The 17,668-nt window shown below is 51.0% G+C and overlaps 8 protein-coding genes across 8 annotated transcripts; 2 read left to right on the top strand and 6 right to left on the bottom strand.

Annotated features, from left to right (window-relative positions):
- Nucleotides 1–236: 236 nt before the first annotated feature.
- Nucleotides 237–1,369, bottom strand: BDW74DRAFT_142598 (putative metalloreductase Fre8). The gene is made up of 2 exons (XM_073722752.1): nucleotides 963–1,369; nucleotides 237–905 (listed from the first exon to the last, which is right to left on the bottom strand). The coding sequence occupies exons 1-2, from the start codon at nucleotides 1,270–1,272 to the stop codon at nucleotides 361–363; spliced, it is 855 nt and encodes a 284-aa protein (XP_073589964.1). The 5' UTR covers nucleotides 1,273–1,369; the 3' UTR covers nucleotides 237–360.
- Nucleotides 1,370–1,404: 35 nt separating this feature from the next.
- Nucleotides 1,405–4,409, bottom strand: BDW74DRAFT_142597 (protein phosphatase 2A structural subunit TPD3). The gene is made up of 10 exons (XM_073722751.1): nucleotides 4,299–4,409; nucleotides 3,895–4,136; nucleotides 3,716–3,821; nucleotides 3,500–3,651; nucleotides 2,953–3,444; nucleotides 2,780–2,894; nucleotides 2,579–2,723; nucleotides 2,411–2,511; nucleotides 2,024–2,361; nucleotides 1,405–1,973 (listed from the first exon to the last, which is right to left on the bottom strand). The coding sequence occupies exons 2-10, from the start codon at nucleotides 3,955–3,957 to the stop codon at nucleotides 1,635–1,637; spliced, it is 1,851 nt and encodes a 616-aa protein (XP_073589963.1). The 5' UTR covers nucleotides 3,958–4,136; nucleotides 4,299–4,409; the 3' UTR covers nucleotides 1,405–1,634.
- Nucleotides 4,410–4,600: 191 nt separating this feature from the next.
- BDW74DRAFT_142595 (phenylalanine--tRNA ligase subunit beta) lies at nucleotides 4,601–7,204 on the top strand. Its single transcript, XM_073722750.1, has 9 exons — nucleotides 4,601–4,807; nucleotides 4,862–4,902; nucleotides 4,966–4,985; nucleotides 5,040–5,116; nucleotides 5,172–5,301; nucleotides 5,358–5,624; nucleotides 5,676–5,917; nucleotides 5,980–6,788; nucleotides 6,851–7,204. The coding sequence occupies exons 1-9, from the start codon at nucleotides 4,755–4,757 to the stop codon at nucleotides 7,012–7,014; spliced, it is 1,803 nt and encodes a 600-aa protein (XP_073589962.1). The 5' UTR covers nucleotides 4,601–4,754; the 3' UTR covers nucleotides 7,015–7,204.
- Nucleotides 7,205–7,411: 207 nt separating this feature from the next.
- BDW74DRAFT_142592 (40S ribosomal protein uS3) lies at nucleotides 7,412–8,871 on the bottom strand. The gene is made up of 3 exons (XM_073722749.1): nucleotides 8,545–8,871; nucleotides 8,062–8,375; nucleotides 7,412–7,901 (listed from the first exon to the last, which is right to left on the bottom strand). Exons 1-3 carry the CDS (start codon nucleotides 8,696–8,698, stop codon nucleotides 7,569–7,571), a joined length of 801 nt encoding a protein of 266 aa, XP_073589961.1. The 5' UTR covers nucleotides 8,699–8,871; the 3' UTR covers nucleotides 7,412–7,568.
- BDW74DRAFT_142590 (phosphatidylinositol-3-phosphatase YMR1) lies at nucleotides 8,872–11,836 on the bottom strand. The gene is made up of 3 exons (XM_073722748.1): nucleotides 11,688–11,836; nucleotides 11,120–11,608; nucleotides 8,872–11,071 (listed from the first exon to the last, which is right to left on the bottom strand). The coding sequence occupies exons 1-3, from the start codon at nucleotides 11,709–11,711 to the stop codon at nucleotides 9,281–9,283; spliced, it is 2,304 nt and encodes a 767-aa protein (XP_073589960.1). The 5' UTR covers nucleotides 11,712–11,836; the 3' UTR covers nucleotides 8,872–9,280.
- Nucleotides 11,837–12,257: 421 nt separating this feature from the next.
- Nucleotides 12,258–14,579, bottom strand: BDW74DRAFT_142589 (putative respiratory complex assembly protein Rmp1; the record flags this gene model as incomplete). The annotated part of the gene is made up of 1 exon (XM_073722747.1): nucleotides 12,258–14,579. The coding sequence occupies one exon, from the start codon at nucleotides 14,577–14,579 to the stop codon at nucleotides 12,258–12,260; it is 2,322 nt and encodes a 773-aa protein (XP_073589959.1).
- Nucleotides 14,580–14,773: 194 nt separating this feature from the next.
- Nucleotides 14,774–16,032, bottom strand: BDW74DRAFT_142588 (uncharacterized protein). Its single transcript, XM_073722746.1, has one exon. It carries the CDS (start codon nucleotides 15,537–15,539, stop codon nucleotides 14,994–14,996), a length of 546 nt encoding a protein of 181 aa, XP_073589958.1. The 5' UTR covers nucleotides 15,540–16,032; the 3' UTR covers nucleotides 14,774–14,993.
- Nucleotides 16,033–16,535: 503 nt separating this feature from the next.
- On the top strand, nucleotides 16,536–16,967 carry BDW74DRAFT_172700 (uncharacterized protein; the record flags this gene model as incomplete). Its single annotated transcript, XM_073727634.1, has 1 exon — nucleotides 16,536–16,967. The coding sequence occupies one exon, from the start codon at nucleotides 16,536–16,538 to the stop codon at nucleotides 16,965–16,967; it is 432 nt and encodes a 143-aa protein (XP_073589957.1).
- Between the last annotated feature and the right edge of the window lie 701 nt (nucleotides 16,968–17,668).

The raw sequence follows: 17,668 nt of genomic DNA, 5'->3' as shown, positions 1-17,668 counted from the left end.
AATGGATATGCGAGAAGATATTAAGCCCGATTGAAGAACTCTAGAGTCAGAGGTGAGTCGGTTGCCAGGCAACATCAACAATCATCTAGAGTCCAAAACAATTCCCCACGTGTGATGCAATTCAATCGCGCTAGGCGCCTCAGTTTCAGTTATCAGCCAATAAGAATAACTTATTCTATGGCTATTTCTGAGCTTTATTTAGATTAGGTTTATCTATCAAAGGGCTTGAATTTGATGATGGCATATGCTAGTACGGATACTCTGCATCCAGGCCATACCAAGTACAATCAATCATCCATTCCCAAGGTCCCACCCATGCACCGCACAAAGTCTCTATACAACAATGCATTTTCCTGGCCTCTACTTTGCAGTCATATAACAGCAGCCCAGGTTTATAACAAAAACTACCAATGACTCAAGCACAAACGCCTTTGCCTGAGCGACATGGAAGTACACCGCCAGACACAGCAAGCCCACGAGAAGGAGGTGCGCGGCATAGAAGGCGCGACGCCGGTCTGTAACGGTCCCCTTCCATATCCCGCCTGTCTTGCTCATCGGTCGCGCAAATATCATGACCGCAACAGCGGTCGCCAATGCCAGGATACCCAATTGGACGTCCAAGTCAAGAATACGCTTTGCGAACAGAGAGCTGAAGTCCGGATGGCTTGACTGGAGAAAGAACAGGCAGTACAAGATGGCGTGTCCGACGAGTAATGGGGAGACGATCGCGCGAGCAAAGAGGCGGTGGTAAGCTGTCACAGTTGGTTGCGGAATAGCAGTTAAAAATGACAGCAAGGATGATGCTCTTGGTGTCGAGGTCACATAGAAGGCCGGTGACATGGCCACCTGCAATGGCAACTGAGACAGGCCAACGTGGCCTAACGCCTTGGTGAGATGGAGATAATCTGATTGCAATCCGATTAGTCCCATTGCATCTTGTGGCCAGTGTTCTACTGCCTTACCATCGCCTGTGCTCCATATCGAAAGACTGAGCAACCAAGTAAGCCAAATCAGGCAGACGAGGTACTGTCTTCGCGTCTCAAACCAGCCGTTGAACAATGGCGCGTCCAGCCATGGTTTCGACCATGGCCGCCTGTTGAGTTGCTGACGTTGCTCAGCTGGAGTGAAGAGCGCAATGTAAATTCGAAAGCAAACAACCGCGAGGACAATCGACAATTGGGCATAATATCCCTGAAGAGTGAGAAGTTCGCGACGGTGTTGTTTTTCTGCGTCCGAGACCGCGACAAAATGCCACGGCCACGAAGAAGACATGTGGCGAAAAGCGTCGTTCTGCTCTGCAGGGTATACACAAGGAAGTCGAGATACAATTTGTAGCTGCCTGGTTATCAAGTTGGAGAGGTGCAATTAATAATCTGGAGAATGTAGCGCAAAAATCACATGATATAATTCTGCAAAGCCCGGTTTATTCATGAACTAATTGAAGGGACCAAAAGAATCTACATCGAGAACGCCATGAGAGTCTTATCACAGTCAGTTGCCCTGACTACTTCTAAGTTGACTAAATTGACAATCCTCCCAAGGTATGAGCGCCCTATTATCTTCCTTCGCTCACACTTAGCAAGGTGCTTTACAGATTTGCAGAACGAGGGCCTCCAAGAAGTTGGTCACTAAACCTACGGTGAGGTTTGCATAACCTCCTCGTGGCCGCCAGCGGCAGTTGTTGCAAAGTACCGAACATCAACATCATCATCCGCTTGGAGTTTCTCCAGACTTGGGAGAACACTCTGCTGGATGAGCTCTTGACCCTTTGGCGAAGGAGCCTCGGTCTTACCCTCCTTCTCAAGCTCGGTCAGAGTGCCTTGAGCGGGAAGTCGTCGCAGCGTGTCGATTAAGACGGCATATGACTTGGCGACATTGAACCGGATGTTGGGGATATCATCTGAAGTAAGTCGCTCAAGGATCGGGAGCACTGAGTTCTCAATAATCTCCAAAGTAACAACGGGCGCAAGCGTCTAGGAGAACAATTAGCAGAAGTTCACAGATAAGAGTATGGCTTGCGTACAGAGATCGCGAAACACGTTGTCATTCTGTAGAGGTAGTTAGGATGTTGGCCCATGGCCATGACTTTTGGAATGATGGACCCCTTGGCCCAGTCAACACCGAAGACCTCCGTCAACTTCCGCAGGTTTTGCGTGGCAGCCTCTCGGATAGAGAAAACAGTATCACCAAGCCAGCCCATGCAGAGATCGCTGAGTTGTTCGTCGAAGAAGTTCACACCTAGCTGGCTGGCAAGGAGGGGGATGTATTCAATGATGGCTAGACGAACGCGCCATTGCTTGTCTTCGGCCAACTGTACGATGGCGGGAAGGAGGGATTGAGATAGGAGTTCAATACCGATAACTGCGCTTGTTAGGATTCATACGTGCTGGGAAACTTGCTAGTGGCATACCATTGTTGACCAACTCCAACTTGGAGATGATGTGCAGTCGCACATCTGGGAACTCATCTTTGAGCATCTGGAGGAACATGGGCAGAAGATGGGAGATAGTTCTGCGATGAGAATGTAAGCATTCTTTAAAGAAAAAAAAATTGTAAAGGAAAAGCGTTTGGCACTTACTCTTCCTTTCCAAGAATAGGCGCAAGACCGCTAATTTGGGTTCCCAAGGCCGCGCGCACATGTTGAGACGGATCTGAGACAAGGTCTTCCACACTAGTCATGATCTCATTAAGCAGAGTTTCCCGGTCAATCAAAGAACAGAAGCCTGTAGCATTTAGTAACCCTTGTCGACAGCCTCGATTAGGTGATGCGCGAACGTACCTGGGATTTGTCCGGCAACAGCAGTGCGGACTTCGGCCTCGGTGTCTTTGAGAAGTTTAACGAATAATGGCACCATGTCTCGAGTAACAACTTCTTCATGCACGGCCTTGGCAATCTATACGGGCAATCAGAATAGTTCGAGCAACAGCTTGACAGGGCAGTCCGTGGAATACCTTCTCATATCTGTCGGCGACCATATATCTGACCCTCCAGCTCTTATCTTCAAACAGACTTCGCAGGGATGTCAACAGCACGCCGTGACTGGGTTGCTGCTCCTTGGGTATCTCTTCCGCAATAGCAATAAGGATATCCACAGTGAGTAGACGCACGCTGTCCTGGTCGTCGCCAGCCAAGTACTGGAAAAGGGGTATCATTTCATCGATGACAATAGGGGTCGTCATCTCTTTCACGAATTTCGCGAGGTTGTTGCCTGCTGAACGTCTAACCATGGGGGTCTCATCGCGTACGAGGCCGGCGAAAAACTGGCGCAAGGTCTGTTGCAGGGAAGAGGAGGATTTCTTGTAAGGTACGCAGTAAAGGCCAGTCGCAGACACTTTCGAGGTGAACCAGTCGGCTTTCGATAAGCGCTGTACCATTGGGACGAAATATTCTTCGATCTGCTTTTCGGAGAGCTGCTCTCCGATCTTGTTGAGGGACTCAACAGCCTGAATCGGGTTAATAAAAGCGTATCAATGACGATACTGATTTGCTTCAACTTGCCTTTTCTCTCACCAGAGGCTCTTCGATGGCCGCTAGATTCTCCAGAGGGGAGAGTAGAACGTGGCCATATTCCGGGCCACCGACATACTCTAGGAACGAACCGAGTTCTTCGCTTAATGCGGTCAGAACTTCATCTTCATCCTCGACCGAGTCTGGATCGCAGAGGTTAACACCATGCTCGTAACGAAAATTGGTTTCCGCCCATAGTTCACTGACCATCGAGGAAAGGGACCAGCTCATCGCGAGTCCGTTCGGGGCCCAGAGCTAGTGCAATAGTTGAGAGGCGGTGAATTGCATTAAGGCGGAGGAGGACATCATCGTGCTAAGAGATGCGATCAGTCAGGGCGACGGATCGAGACCGCAGGAGATGCGGTAGCGAGTATGAAACTTGATACCTTTAGCTCATCAATCAGGACAGCGATAGGGTAGAGCTCGTCATTTTCTCCCTGACCCTCCATCGCGGCTATGGTGTTATAGTATGATATATCTTTGAATTAAGGAAATAATTAGAGGGCGTGACCGGGTCCGACTCCTCCCTAGACAATCGATATCACGCGAACAACAGCGATCAACTTTTCCTCCTGGGCGGATTAAGGAACGGGGGTTTATTGCACAAGAACGAGAGCAAGTTGAGCACCTGCACAAGTCCGGATTAGCCTAAGTTGTTGAGCTTGAGAGCAAAAGGCATAAATTGTGGGCGTTGGACATGCCCCGGGACCTTCGTGGGGCTTGGGCCGCCGCAGAAGCCTCGAGGAACCAGGAGCACAACGGGATTGAAGAGAGCAAGGTGGGAACCAACCTCAGTGAATCATCAAATAAGAAGGACGTTGAGTCAGAGAGGGTATGAGTAGCAATGTCGCTAAGGGTGGAATATGGGGGAGCGAAGAGCGGGATTCTGGACGGATGGTTATTGTGACGACGGGGCTGTTGGTCGTTTCTCCCAGCTTCCCAGCTTTGGGCTGTGGCTGGTGGGCCGACCGCCTTTTGGCCGTGGTCATGGAGGGGTTGTGGCGGTGCTTGTGGCTGTTCTCCCGCCTTTACTCTATGGAGTGCGCCTGCAAAAACCCTCTGATGACTCCGTCCTCCGACTGCGACTTGCGAATTGAAGCCAGACCGGCCGATCCTAGGAGTATTCTTCCTGCCTGAGCTTGGAGCATTCTCTGACTCTACTATCCGTACACCGGCTTACGTTGCGGGAGTCCTCTACACCTTTGCGAGCGGCACTTGACTCACCGGCTGGAATACCCCTCCCACCATGCCTACCATTTCGGTCGACAAGGCCGCGCTTCTCCAGGCGCTCGGCAGAGAGTACGTGCTACTGTAGGATTCAAATCACATATGGCCTCTGACCAAACTATCCAGATACACTACTGAGGAATTCGATGAATTGTGCTTCGAATTCGGTTTGTACCCTTCCGCGTTATTTCTACTCCGATGAGGCCCCCGCTGACCATACCAATTTATAGGTATTGAGCTCGACGAAGATGTAAACACCCCGCTATTCACTTCCGTCCCGATTTCTGTCGCTAAAACAAAATAGACAACAAACTCGGAACGCCCGATCGTCGATGGCGTGCAGGAACCGCCTCAGCTCAAGATTGAGATCCCCGCCAACCGGTACGCACAACACTTTCGAACCTCTAGGCGGGCTATACTAAGCGGCTGTTTCCAGATATGACTTGCTGTGCTTCGAGGGCATTGCCCTCATGCTCAATATCTTCCTAGAACGGAAGTCCCTTCCTAAGTACAGACTAGTTGAGCCTCCAAGCGGAGAGCTTCAGAAAATCATTGTCAAAGAAAGCGTGGGTGACCGATTGCTTTCACTGAGAGGTTTCATTCGCTTATAAGCCGCAAATAGACCACAAAGATCAGACCTCTTGTGTCCGGCGCTATTCTCCGAAACATCAAATTTGACAAGGCTCGATACGAATCCTTCATCGCTCTGCAAGACAAGCTCCACCAGAACTTGGCGAGGCAAAGGACGCTCGTCTCGATTGGTACCCATGACTTGGACACTATCAAGGGACCCTTCACCTATGAAGCGCAAGCGCCCAAGGACATTCGCTTCGTGCCTCTCAACCAAACACAGGAGATGAACGGCGAGGAACTTATGGCTTTCTACGATGTACGACTCGTTACTCTTGTATGCTTGTCTGGATGCTGATGGTTTCCACAGAAAGACAAGCACCTTGGCAGATACCTTCACATCATCCGCGACTCGCCTGTTTACCCAGTTATCTACGACGCCAACAGAACTGTCTGCTCCCTTCCACCTATCATCAACGGAGACCACTCCAAGATCACCCTGGACACCAAGAATGTTTTCATCGAGATCACGGCGCTTGATAAGACGAAGGTGGAGATTGTGAACAAGATGATGGTTTCCATGTTCTCTGAGTACACATCCGAGCCCTTCACGTAAGAGTTCCACCCATTACTCATTTCGTCAAATGTCAAACAGCCAATCTGACAATATTTAGGGTCGAGCCTGTTCAGATTGTCTCTGGGCACAATGGTGAGACACGGATAACTCCCGACATTGCGCCTCGAACTACACAGGCCGAAGTCTCGTACATCAACCAATGCTGCGGCTTGCAGCTCTCTGCGGAAGAGATCTGCAGACTTCTCACGAAGATGGCATACGAAGCGACACCGTCTACGACTTCTCCTGATCTTATTGACGTTCACATTCCCCCCACCCGAGCAGACATTCTTCATCAGGCGGACATCATGGAGGATGTTGCTATCGCCTACGGCTTCAACAACCTTCCAAAGTCTTTTCCCAGCAAGTCGGGCACCGTTGGCCAGCCCCTTCCCATCAACAAGCTTTCCGACATTGTCCGCACAGAGGCCGCAATGGCAGGCTGGTCCGAGGTGCTGCCTCTGATCCTGTGTTCTCACGATGAGAACTTTGCCTGGCTCAACCGCAAGGACGACGGCAACACCGCCGTCAAGCTGGCGAACCCCAAGACCCAAGAGTTCCAGGTCGTGCGCACCAGCCTTCTCCCCGGTCTCCTGAAGACCATCCGCGAGAACAAGCACCACACTGTCCCCATGAAGATCTTCGAAGTCAGCGACGTCGCCTTCAAGGATCTATCTATGGAGCGCAAGAGCCGAAATGAGAGGCACTTCGCTGCCGCGTGGTACAGCAAGAACAGCGGTTTCGAAGTCGTACACGGTCTCCTCGACCGCGTCATGTCCATGCTGAAGACCGCCTTCATCATCGGCGAGGAGGGCCTGGAGAACGCCGCAGTCAAGGACTCGCACTACTGGATTGAAGAGCTTGACGGTAAGTCCTCGATCATTCTACGTTCGTAATCACCTCCTCGGATCACTAACACAAGGGTATAGACCCAACCTACTTCCACGGCCACTCCGCCTCCATCCATGTCCGCATCGCCGGGAAGGATCACACCATCGGTACCTTCGGTATCCTGCACCCCACCGTACTGGAGAGCTACGGCTTGAAATACCCCGTCAGCACGCTGGAGATTAACATCGAGACCTTCCTGTAAAGGACATTTGCCGGAATCGGTGATTTAGACTTGCATAGATGACATATACCTGATCTTGTTCGCTCATTACTTTCAGCAAAACAAGACGAATAAAAAGCAAAGATTACCCATTTTGTTTGCATGCGTTTGCAGAATATCTGGCTATAAATATACAGTTGCAGATTACAATTTGCGACCATGGCCTTGGTAATCTAGATGAACGTAAGAATATATATATATATCAGTGATGGTATAGGAGGCGATCCAGCCAGCGCCCGCAATTAACTGGGGAACCAATTGTTCTAGAACGAAGAGGACCCTGTTCCTTCGATTCATTTGAATCATTTCCCCGGATGGACCGTAGTACTCTACAAGGGAATCGCCTACATGGTTCTAACCGATATCACAAGGTCTAGATTGGTGGTCAAAGCAGCTCTGAAGTATTTCATAATGCATACGGAGTACAATATCATCGCTTTCAGCACCGCAAGAAAAAAGAGGTTGAAGGATTCATAGAGTCTTTATTTTTGGATCATGGAAATAGGGTAGATGACAGGAACGAAGAAATGACCAAATTACTCCTGAGCGTAAGTCTCAGTGGCACCGCCCTCCTGGCCTTCCGCGGCCTGCTGCTCAGCCAGACGCTGCTGCTCAGCAGCCTGCTGGGCGGCGATGGCCTTGGCACCGTAGTCCTGGCTGACGGGCTGGAGAACGGGCTGCTCCTCCTTGGGCTCGATGATGGTGACGGAGTCGGGGAGGGTCTTCTGAGGACCGGCCTTGCCCTCGGGGTCGGAGCCGCGCATGATCTTGACCTTGATACCAAGGACACCCTGGCGGAGGAGAACGTGACGGGTGGCGGAGTCGATGAACTCCTTAGCGGGCTGACCGGAGTGAATCATGAAGCCATCCTAAACAGAGAACATATGTTAGTGAGTTGTCCCGCGTACCATTTGACCCGGTGGAAACAGCCGATTCCAAATGTATCCTCCAAACTTGCACGTCGCCTCACATATCCATTCGAATCGCGCATTCCCACTGGTATTTAGGGAGAATCCGTATAAAACGTACAGTGAACTTCATGGACTTGGCACGGGCAGCACGGAGCTTTCCGGAAACGACAACCTCACAACCCTTGGCACCGGACTCCATGATGAAACGGAGGACACCGTAGCAGGCACGACGAACGGCCAGACCGTTGAGGAGCTTGTAGCGGAGGGACTCGCACTGAGCGACAGCGGAGAGACCGCGGTTCTGGACCTTGGCGGCATAGAGGGAGACGGAGTTCTCGGGGAACTTGAAGCGCTTCTGGATGAGAGAGGTGAGCTCACGGATGCGGCGACCCTGCTCTCCAAGAACCTCCTGGGTGTGGGTGGCACGGATGACTATAAAAAACAAAAGCCTCCGTTAGCATTCACAATTCTTTCTTTTCGTATTCGTCCATTATTCCATCGCTTTTTCATGTTCCTCCGTTTCTTTTTCCAATTGTTCCTTCTCTTGCTCCTTCCATCCAAAACATCTCGGGAAAATCATTGTAGGATCGGGCGAACGTACTGATGTCGGTGACGGTGGGGGTGACACGGACTTCGACACCGGAGTATCCCTCCTCAGCCAGCTCGCGCTGGAAGAACTCGTTCAACTCGGCATAGAAGACACCGTCGGCGACGAACTTTCTGCGCTTCGAAATAGCTCCCTGGACAGCAGCCATGTTTGCGATTCTGCTGATTTATTAGTTGTCGAAGAAACGGCCGAGGACGCGGTGATAGGCGGTGCACCAAGGTTGGGAAGTCGCTCGAGGTTCAAGTCAGTTTTGAGAAGTTCGGCGGTAGTGGGGAAAATTGAATGGTAGGGCTTTGCCTTCCTATTCTGGATAGGGCAAACCCTCGCTTGCTCTCCGCCCGCGCTTTCCTTGTTCAAGGCCTGCCCAGACGTCCGTGCTTCAGGCACTCAGGCATAAATTGTATACTTCGATGATGTCTAACTCTACCGAATGACAACAGTGATTAGAAACGCCATCACACTCGCTTTTCCAGCCCAAAAGGCTTCCATCATATTCTGTATATTCATAGACGCTCAGCCATCGCTGAGAATATCGCGTAAATCTACAAGCAGGAAACTGATGTATGCCAGAAACCTGGACAAAACAAAGTAACCCTATACGGACTGTCGCTAATAGGAATTTGTTTCAATAATATTTTCTGGCGCCCACAGCACCTGAATAACACTCCAGAGAGAGACGGTTCTTGTTGCTCCAGAATCTAGTCTTGCGCCGTTCGGAACGCATGTCCGTTTATTGGAGCTCAACCTCCATCTGGCTCATGCTCTCCCGCTCGCTGTTGTTGTCCTTGGGGGCTGATATCAAAGAAAAGCTCGAAATTCCAGAGGACGCGCTCTTTGTCTGGTTGCCCTTGGGGACTGATATGGGAGAAAAGCTCGAAGTCGCTTCGGATGTAGTACTGCGAGTTGCAGGTACGCCGCTGCCGATAGCATGATTGGCGGACTCGAGGCCCGTAAGAACTGGGGTGTGCTCTGCCTCGGAAGTCTCGCGAGATCTCGGCTGGAAGCTGCTGGACATGCGACCTCCGTTCATTTCCGCATCTGTTCGTCCAAAACCTTCACTCCACCATCTCACTTCGTCGACACGGGGGAAAATCAACCGTTCTTTGCCCCGCTTATTGTCGTCAATATCAGGGTCGTACTTGGGGTTCGTGAACTGCTCTCTTCGGGCAAGGAAGTAGTCCCAGACACTGCGTGTCCTTTCCTTAGCCCTTGTTTCTACGCGCTCCTTCTCGCTGTTGAAGAGGAACGTGCCGTATTGACACGAGTAGAGGTGGTAGAGTAGTCGTCGCAGGAATCGCTCGTTAAACTCGAATCGGGATGGATACTGATAAAGTAATTGATAAGTTGCATCGAGAAACTGATGGAAAACAGGACTCGTTTCCTTGGGTTTGGTGACTTCTTTCTCGGCAACTACAGTCCTCGGCGTCGGACTAGGTTTCCTCGCATTAGGACTGTCAGATTCGTAATCTCGTAACTCTCCATCAGAATCACCCAGAGAATCACGACTAGCGTTATCCCGGTTGAAGAAGCCTTTGGCGCTGAGGATAACGTTTTCGATGGCCTTGCTAGCGCCGCCGCTCTCACCAAAGTTGTCGCCGCCAATTCGTTCGTTCTCGATTTGGAACCATTTCTCGCTGTTTAGATGCCCTGCCCTATGACGAAACATGTGACCGAAAGAAAGCCAGTCTTTTTCTACCAAGACCATGAAGCCTTCCAGAGTACGGAAGTAGGGATCCAGGCAGAGCTGACTTAGCGCACTGAGCTGGCTTGTGCGATCCCACCCATCCGAACAATGAATCAGCACATGCGAATGCTGAAGGCCGACCTGGCGAGCAATCAGACCGGCCCCATCCAGAATCCCTGCAATATGCTTTAGCCAGCCGCTTTTTGCCAGTTGGTCCCTGTTTGGGCCTAGCGAAGTTAGGTCGGAGTCTTTGAGCGTCTCTATCACCTTGTTTAGAGAATCCCGCATCACGTGAATATTATCAATCCCAAGATATGCCTTCGTCGCAAACCGGTAGTTGTCCATATTTTCTGAACCTAGGCCAACGGCCTGCATGGCCAATGCGTTGACAGTCGGACGTGCATCGACGATCAGGTTATGCTGCTGCGCACCATATATATGTGGTTTTCCTTGCGTCTCTTCAGCAAACGACGATACAAGCTCGGCCTCTAGTTCTTCGGCATTTGTAACGTCAGGCAAAGTCTCGCTACCGGTCAGTTCACCTTGGGTAGATGTCGAGGTCTCATGTTCTAAGTTCGGCGGTGTGACGTTCGCAAGCGGTCTCTCTGACCTCGTTGTCGCAAAAATGGCCGCCAGCAGCTTCTCGTCTTGGATGCTTCGGTTTCCACGGAAACCCACAAGCGGCTGAGAGCTTCTTGTGATTGAACAATTGTTGACTGGGTGGAGATATGTCAGCACCGGTATGCGATACCGCGATCGATATCGTCCGGCATAGTTGAGTGTGTTGTCTGATATACTAGCAGGCACGGCGAACAGGGCTGGGTAAGTTGGAGAGAACTAAAATCATGTGAGCCCAAGATGCAACAATATATGTTATACACATACCCCATAGTCGGAGTTCATCTGCGATATACGCCAACCGTGGCCATCGCCGTCAACACCTTGACGCACCAGCTCTTTGCTGGGATCATAAAGCTTCCAGCCATTGAACTTTTGCTCCGGGGGAGGTGGTTGGAAAGTAAAGGCGTAAAGTTTGTCCACACGTCCGATCTTGCAGGTCCACGACCTTATGCTCTCATATACATCTCTAGCCTTGCTCTCGTTTGAGAAGTAGAAGCACACGAAGTTGAAATCCCGGCATCTTAAGCGGATCGACGACGGCTGGCGGGATACGGCAGGTGTCGGGCGGAAGGTACAGAACGAAATAATGGGGTATGTTATCCAGATTTCCTTGGGCCTAATGGGCGTGGACGTTCCCTGCTCCTGGACATTCTCGGGCTGTGGAGGGATCGCGGAGAAGATAATATGGTGCGGGGTTAGGTGAAGGGTGCCAACAACTTGTTCTCCTCGGCGTGCTAAGGTCACATCTTCAACCTGGCGAGATATAGAATTAGCTGGAGCCATGAAAGACCATTTGGTAGCTCTGTTCTTGCCACTGGGCGTGTTGGAATACCTTAGCAACCCGTGTTTTCTCCATGCCTTATCACTTACTGGTTGGCCTAGCCGTCATGGCTGATGTGCGCGAAAGCCGGGTTGGCCAGTAATACTCAAAGCGGGGGTGATGGATCAAAGAAGAGAAGATTTATAAGAATAGCGTGTTTTTTTTTTTTTTAAAAAAAAAAAAAAAAAGGTTATGTCAACTCAGAATAGGATTATTTCAGTGTAAGACTAAGTCAGGAGCGAGAGAAGCACGGACTCAGAGCGGGACGGAATTTGGTAACGGAAGAGCGGCGGCTACGTCAGCAACCAGTTCTTACCCTGTGCGCAGACCGTACAACGTTGGACTACATGGAATAGTACTTAGAGGCTAACTAGCAATGAGTAATCATGGTTTGTTTTTTTTTGCATAAAAAATGCATTTTCTGTTGTTTGGATAGTCAACTGTAAATTCGTCGTACCAGAGAGATCTTATACATATTTTTGAACCCTAATATATATACTCCATAGTCTCCGGATCCCATATATGCAGTAACATACAAAATTTATATACATCCCACTTAAAATAGTACATTTTCGCAGCAGGTTAGTTCTTGTATTCAGGAGAGTCCAATTCAGTCACCACACCGCAGGCTGTGAGGCAGAAAGCGTGAAACTTCTCTTGACTGACCTGGCCCGAGCCCAAAGCTTCGGCATTATTGGCGCCGAGGGTGCCCCAGTCGAGTTCGATGGATAGATCTTTAGTTGGTTCTGTGCCGTCCTGGGGGCTTTCGGGGCTTTCATACTCAGAGTAGAAGATACGAGCAGCGGTGTCATCATAGCTATACTTGGAGACATATGTCATCTGAATATCCTTCACCGAAGGATACAAGTATTCTGCGGTAGTCCACCCGTCTGGATCTATTTCCTCACCAGCACGCCGCAGAAGATTGTTTGGCAGAGTGATTGACCTGAACACCGGCAGAGGAGCATCGTTGTTGCTGATCATGCTTGTATGGAAGCAATCGCGTAAGTCATCGAGGATAGAGTCCACGCATGGGATCCGCTGAGCTCTGGTCAAGAGATCGTGGGTATGCTTCCTTGTGAACTGAAGGTCCGCAGCGCTTTCTGGAAGAAGATAGTCGACTTTGCTTTCCATCAAGACAGCTTTGACACTGCGGAGGTGACAATCGCCTCTACGAGTGCTCGTAAATTCCAACTCAAGTGGAGGGAAGACTTCTCTGTGGAAAGCGGAGGGCACAAGTCGAATGCGATGAGAGCGTACCTCTGGATCGGTGTCCAGGAGAGCCAATCTGCCAAGCAAATGAGTTGCGCGAGGGTATTCCTGGACAAAAGCCCGAGCAGGAGACATCTGTCCCAACCGAAGAGCGTTGATTTGCATGTTGTTACGGAATGACCCATGTGCAAAGATGCATTTGCCAACTGTTGCTGTTATGGATTCGTGGACCTCGAGACTTGCCGATCCTTTTGCAGGTGTTTGCCAGAGAAATTTCCGGAGCTCATCCGAAAGACCAAAACTATGTCTGTCAAAGAGATGCCCAGATTGGCGTACCGATCTTACTTCATCGTGTGCGATTTTCCATCGATACCAGGGCTGCGGGTCATGCCATGGTGAATGAACCGTTCTCAACCCAGTCACATAAGAAGCAGGCTGATATGTGCTGAATGGTACTGACCGCAACAGGGCTTTGTTGACTGCCAAATTCATCATTCTCCGCGCATCGTCTGCATTGGCTTTGTTTTCGGCTAGGAGATATAGCCGGTTTGGAATCTGTGATGAATTCCGTTCAAATGAGACCTTATACATCTTTTCAACCCATGATAGGAAACCATTATTAAGAGCCTGGGCAACGGTTTTGGCTTCCGGGTCATCTGAAGAAAGGAGGCTGAGTTCTCTTGATTCTATCCTGTTTGTGTAGTCGTGTATGATTTCACGGATAGATTCGCAGGCCCGTTGTTTCCCAGTCACTCGGACAAGCCCCAGGGATTTCGTGACATCGATTGTTGTTTCATTGAGGTTAGCCAGTTCCTCAAATGAGAAAATCTCGGAATCTATGAGCAGAGACAGCAAATGCGCAGGAATTTGAATGTCGAGCTGCCCAACATCAGTCACAAGCCCAAGCTCCCAGCAATCCCGAAGAATGCGCTCAACAAGAAAGTCTTTTTGTTTTAGATGCCGGTTGGCAGTAACCCTTTCGGCAACGCTTTCCTGCTTACGCTTCCCCGTCTCTAGGAATCGCGATGTCCCCGGTTTCCATGCCCAAAATCTCATCTCTCCGTTGAGCGTCAAATTTCCTTCTGGGTTATTTTCCTTCCCCGTCAGTGTCCTGGATACATACGCCGACAATTGTGGAATGGTAAAGGAGTGCCGAAGCCCGTTTCTGATGTCTTCCCAAGCGTCCAAGGTGAGTCTGTCATGTGGCCGATAGGACCGGCGAACGCGATCGATTCGTTCATCGACCACTGTGCGATCAATCTGTGCTGGTTCTCCTACCAAGTCCTGCAGCATGACCGGTAAATGATCGGCATCGGCCTTCTTGTGTACCCGAGGAGTAGGTATAAAGCGTCGCTCGTCTCTTGCCTTCACGAGAAGGACTTCACCCGGCTCACCCAGAGCAGGAACATCGAGATGGTGCTTCTCTTTCTCTATTCTCCGTATTGGCTTCCGTGGAGCTCTCTTATGCCGCGTGCGGTTGTAGCCGGAACCTCGGCGGTCAAGGCCGTCGCTGTTGCGGTCTCTGCTGTTGTCACCGGAGTCATTGAAGTCATTGGAGTCACTGGCGGTATTCTGGTATCGGACTTGGACATCACGCTGAGATGATGTGACATATGCTGTAGCTCGGCGGCATGTTGAGAGCAGCTGGCAGTTCAAGAGGCCGCCAGCATGCCTGTATGGTTGAGAGAACATTAGAACGCCGACCTTGTCTAGAGTCCTGAATTGATTTTCAACAGCTGAAGCTTTAGGAAAATAAGCTACGCTAACACAGGATAGGTATAGCGTAAGATTCTTTATCGATAACGATGTTCTCATTCTCCGAAACATTGACCTGCATAATTTTGAATAAAAATCCACCGTCTTGGTAGTCACTGCACCCGGCCATGGCCGTGCCGGTGCTCTATGAAGCAAAGAGCCATCGGAAACTACGTGCTAGTTATTTGATATTTTTGCAGCTTTTAGACCGCGGCCATATTGCTTATGGCATGGATAGTCGGACAGGTGGATCCTTATCCCGACTCCCCAGCCGAGGCTCGAGTCCGGGGTAGTTTTGAGATAAGCAAGCGTCTCTCATGAAGGGTTTTCATAAATGGGCAAGTTTTACTATTACTGTTTGATATTGACCTCCCAACTTCGCAAGTCCTCACGCACATCAAACTCCGACAGCTCATGTTCTGTATTACGACTCCTCCAGCTCTTCCCCTTGACATTGTCATAGAGCTGCCGCTCAATACCCCCACCCTTCCCATGATCGATTGTCGGAGAGAAGTCCAGCGCTTTATTTCCATTTGAATGCCGGCTCGTGCTCTTTGTCCGCCGCTCGAAAGTCGGAGATAGAAGGTTGCGCGACCCGCTCTGCCCGGTGGCGCCTGCACCGTTTGAGCGACCATCATGATAGCCCTCAGACGCATGCCCTGAGTCGGGATCGCGTGGGTCAGCTCGGCCGAAGCTCCCAGAAAACAATCCTTCAATGAGTTTATCGGCAGGCATATCGTCCGCGCGAGATGTCCAGGAAGCCGCCAACGTGCGTCGATACATTTCCTGCATATCAGCGACTTCTCTGCTCTGAGTGTTGATCAGGGGTATCTGGCCCGAGTCATCGGCCTCAGCTTGCTCGGACGCCACAACTCCCGCAATGCCGCCGAAAGCCATCGCAGATTTTAAAGGCGGACTATAGAGCGTCAGTAGCGGTACCAAGGGAGGTGCCAACAGTCTCAGCCTCAGCAACGCACGTTGAGAAATTCCTGTCTCCCTCCATCTGCTGCAGCGCTATTCCGATCTTGAGTGTGCTGTTTATCTTGCTGTCCTGCATCAAGTACCGCCGGACGATACCCTCATCGTCGTCGCTTTTGTCCACATACTCGGAGAGGTTGAGTTTCACTCGTCCGAGCAAATTCTTCTCCGCGTGTCCTCCGGACGAGAACTCCTGTATGACATCGAACTGGATCTCGCATTCATGGAGGGTCTGGTCGCGATCGATAGTGATTCTCACTTGCAGCGTCTTTTCGTAGTTCCACGATGCTTTGTGGTCGAGGATGAGGGCTTTATCAGTTGCGCCATGGTGCTCACTTGACGTCGAAGAAGGTAGCCGCCATTTGATGTACGCTGTTCCGCTAACGAGGGGGATATTATTGAGGTCGATTATCTGAGTTCAGGCAACGGTGTCAGCGGGGAACGGGCCACAATCGGGACGTAGAGGCTCACTCGAAGGACCAGCTCGAACCTAGGCTACAGAATTGTTATCATCTTTCCGATCGTATGCAAATAACAGGACTTGCCCTTCTGTTCTTAGGGACTGCATGCGCTTCCGTTAGCAGAGTTTAGCAATGAGGTCATCGGCTCCGCAAGAAGATTGCGCGAGGCGAAGCAGAGAGCATACCGAAAGCCTGCATAGCTGTAAAGTTTCAGACCTAGTCCGGGGTAAAAAAGCAGACCCTCATGAAGCATTTATCCACACGCGAAGATTGTCTTGACTCGGAGCTACAGAGTACCTAGGTACGGTCAGCTACCCCGTACGAAGAACCGCGGCGGCGGTGGAGCCCCACACGATCCTTGCGAGTCACGTGAATACCTATACTCGAGCCTCGCTATCCGAACCGAGTCGAGTCGAGTCCAAGGTCCCTCTAACAGAAACACCCAATACCAAAAATGGACCAGCTCCCCCTCTCCCCACCCTCCGAGCCCGCCTCACGGTCTTCCCTAGAAACAAGCATCCCGACAATCCCCCTCGACGCACCAACCCGCACAACGCCCCTCCACGCACTCCTCCCAGAAATCCGAGTCCCCGACACCCTCCCCCCACACCAATACAACCCAATAACGTGCGCAGCGCTCGATCTCAACGCCGAAGACATGCGCCTCGAACTCGAACAACTGCGCAAGGAGTTCTCGACACCCGACGCAGCGCTCAAGGCGCAGGAGGAGGCCGCGCGCGAGCTGAAGCAGAGACTGGAGGATGCGGAGAAGAAGCGCGAGGAGGTGCAGCGGGCTATGGATAAGAAGATCAAGGAGCGGAATACGGAGCTGAAGGTTCTGGAGAAGTTCCAGGATGGGAAGGGCGCGGCGCTTGCGGCGGCTTAGGGTTATCGTCGTTCGTTTGGTTATTGGTTGTGTTTGGGATATGCGAGACATTGACCGTACGATCCGGGAACCCGCAGGCGTACCATGCGAGAACGCGGTTTTGAACGAACGCCGGATAGTGTGTACTCGGTCGAAATGCTGCATATCAAAGTGGCGGTCTTCTAAGCCGTTGGTTGGGGATATCCCGATAATCTGGGCACACCGAAGCTCTATACCTACCGGGACGACAACGTTCTTGCCTCACGGCAAAAGTTCAGCGGACCATTGAACGGCGTTCCGAGGATTTTGTTCTGGCATCCTGCGACGGCTCGACGCATTACATGTCGGTATCGAAGAGGATTTTCGCGCGCTTGCTTTACAAAGCTCGCCCACTGAAAAGGCTTCGGATAACGCAGTGGTCCTACGGAGCGCTCCAACCTAGTTGATTGCTAGAGCAACGACCCATCAAACATCACTACGACCTTCTACAAAAGCGACTGGTGAGAAGGATGCGTGCAATGCTAGAGCGAGTTTCGTCCAGCTCTCCGACTATTAGGCATGAATACTATTGGGCGCGGCGCTACTCAGAAGCATACTCCGGAGCTTTTTGGCCCTGATTGATTCCATATCGCCATGGCAGACCGTGGGTTCCAGAGCTGCTGCATCTAGATTTAAGCCGATAGGTTACGGCTGACCCCAGCAATGACTCAAGGACGCGTACG

This window comes from Aspergillus multicolor (genome assembly GCF_047715735.1).
Source record: "Aspergillus multicolor strain CBS 133.54 unplaced genomic scaffold BDW74scaffold_1, whole genome shotgun sequence".
NCBI lineage: Eukaryota > Fungi > Ascomycota > Eurotiomycetes > Eurotiales > Aspergillaceae > Aspergillus > Aspergillus multicolor.
This window is presented reverse-complemented; position numbering and strand designations above follow the sequence as displayed.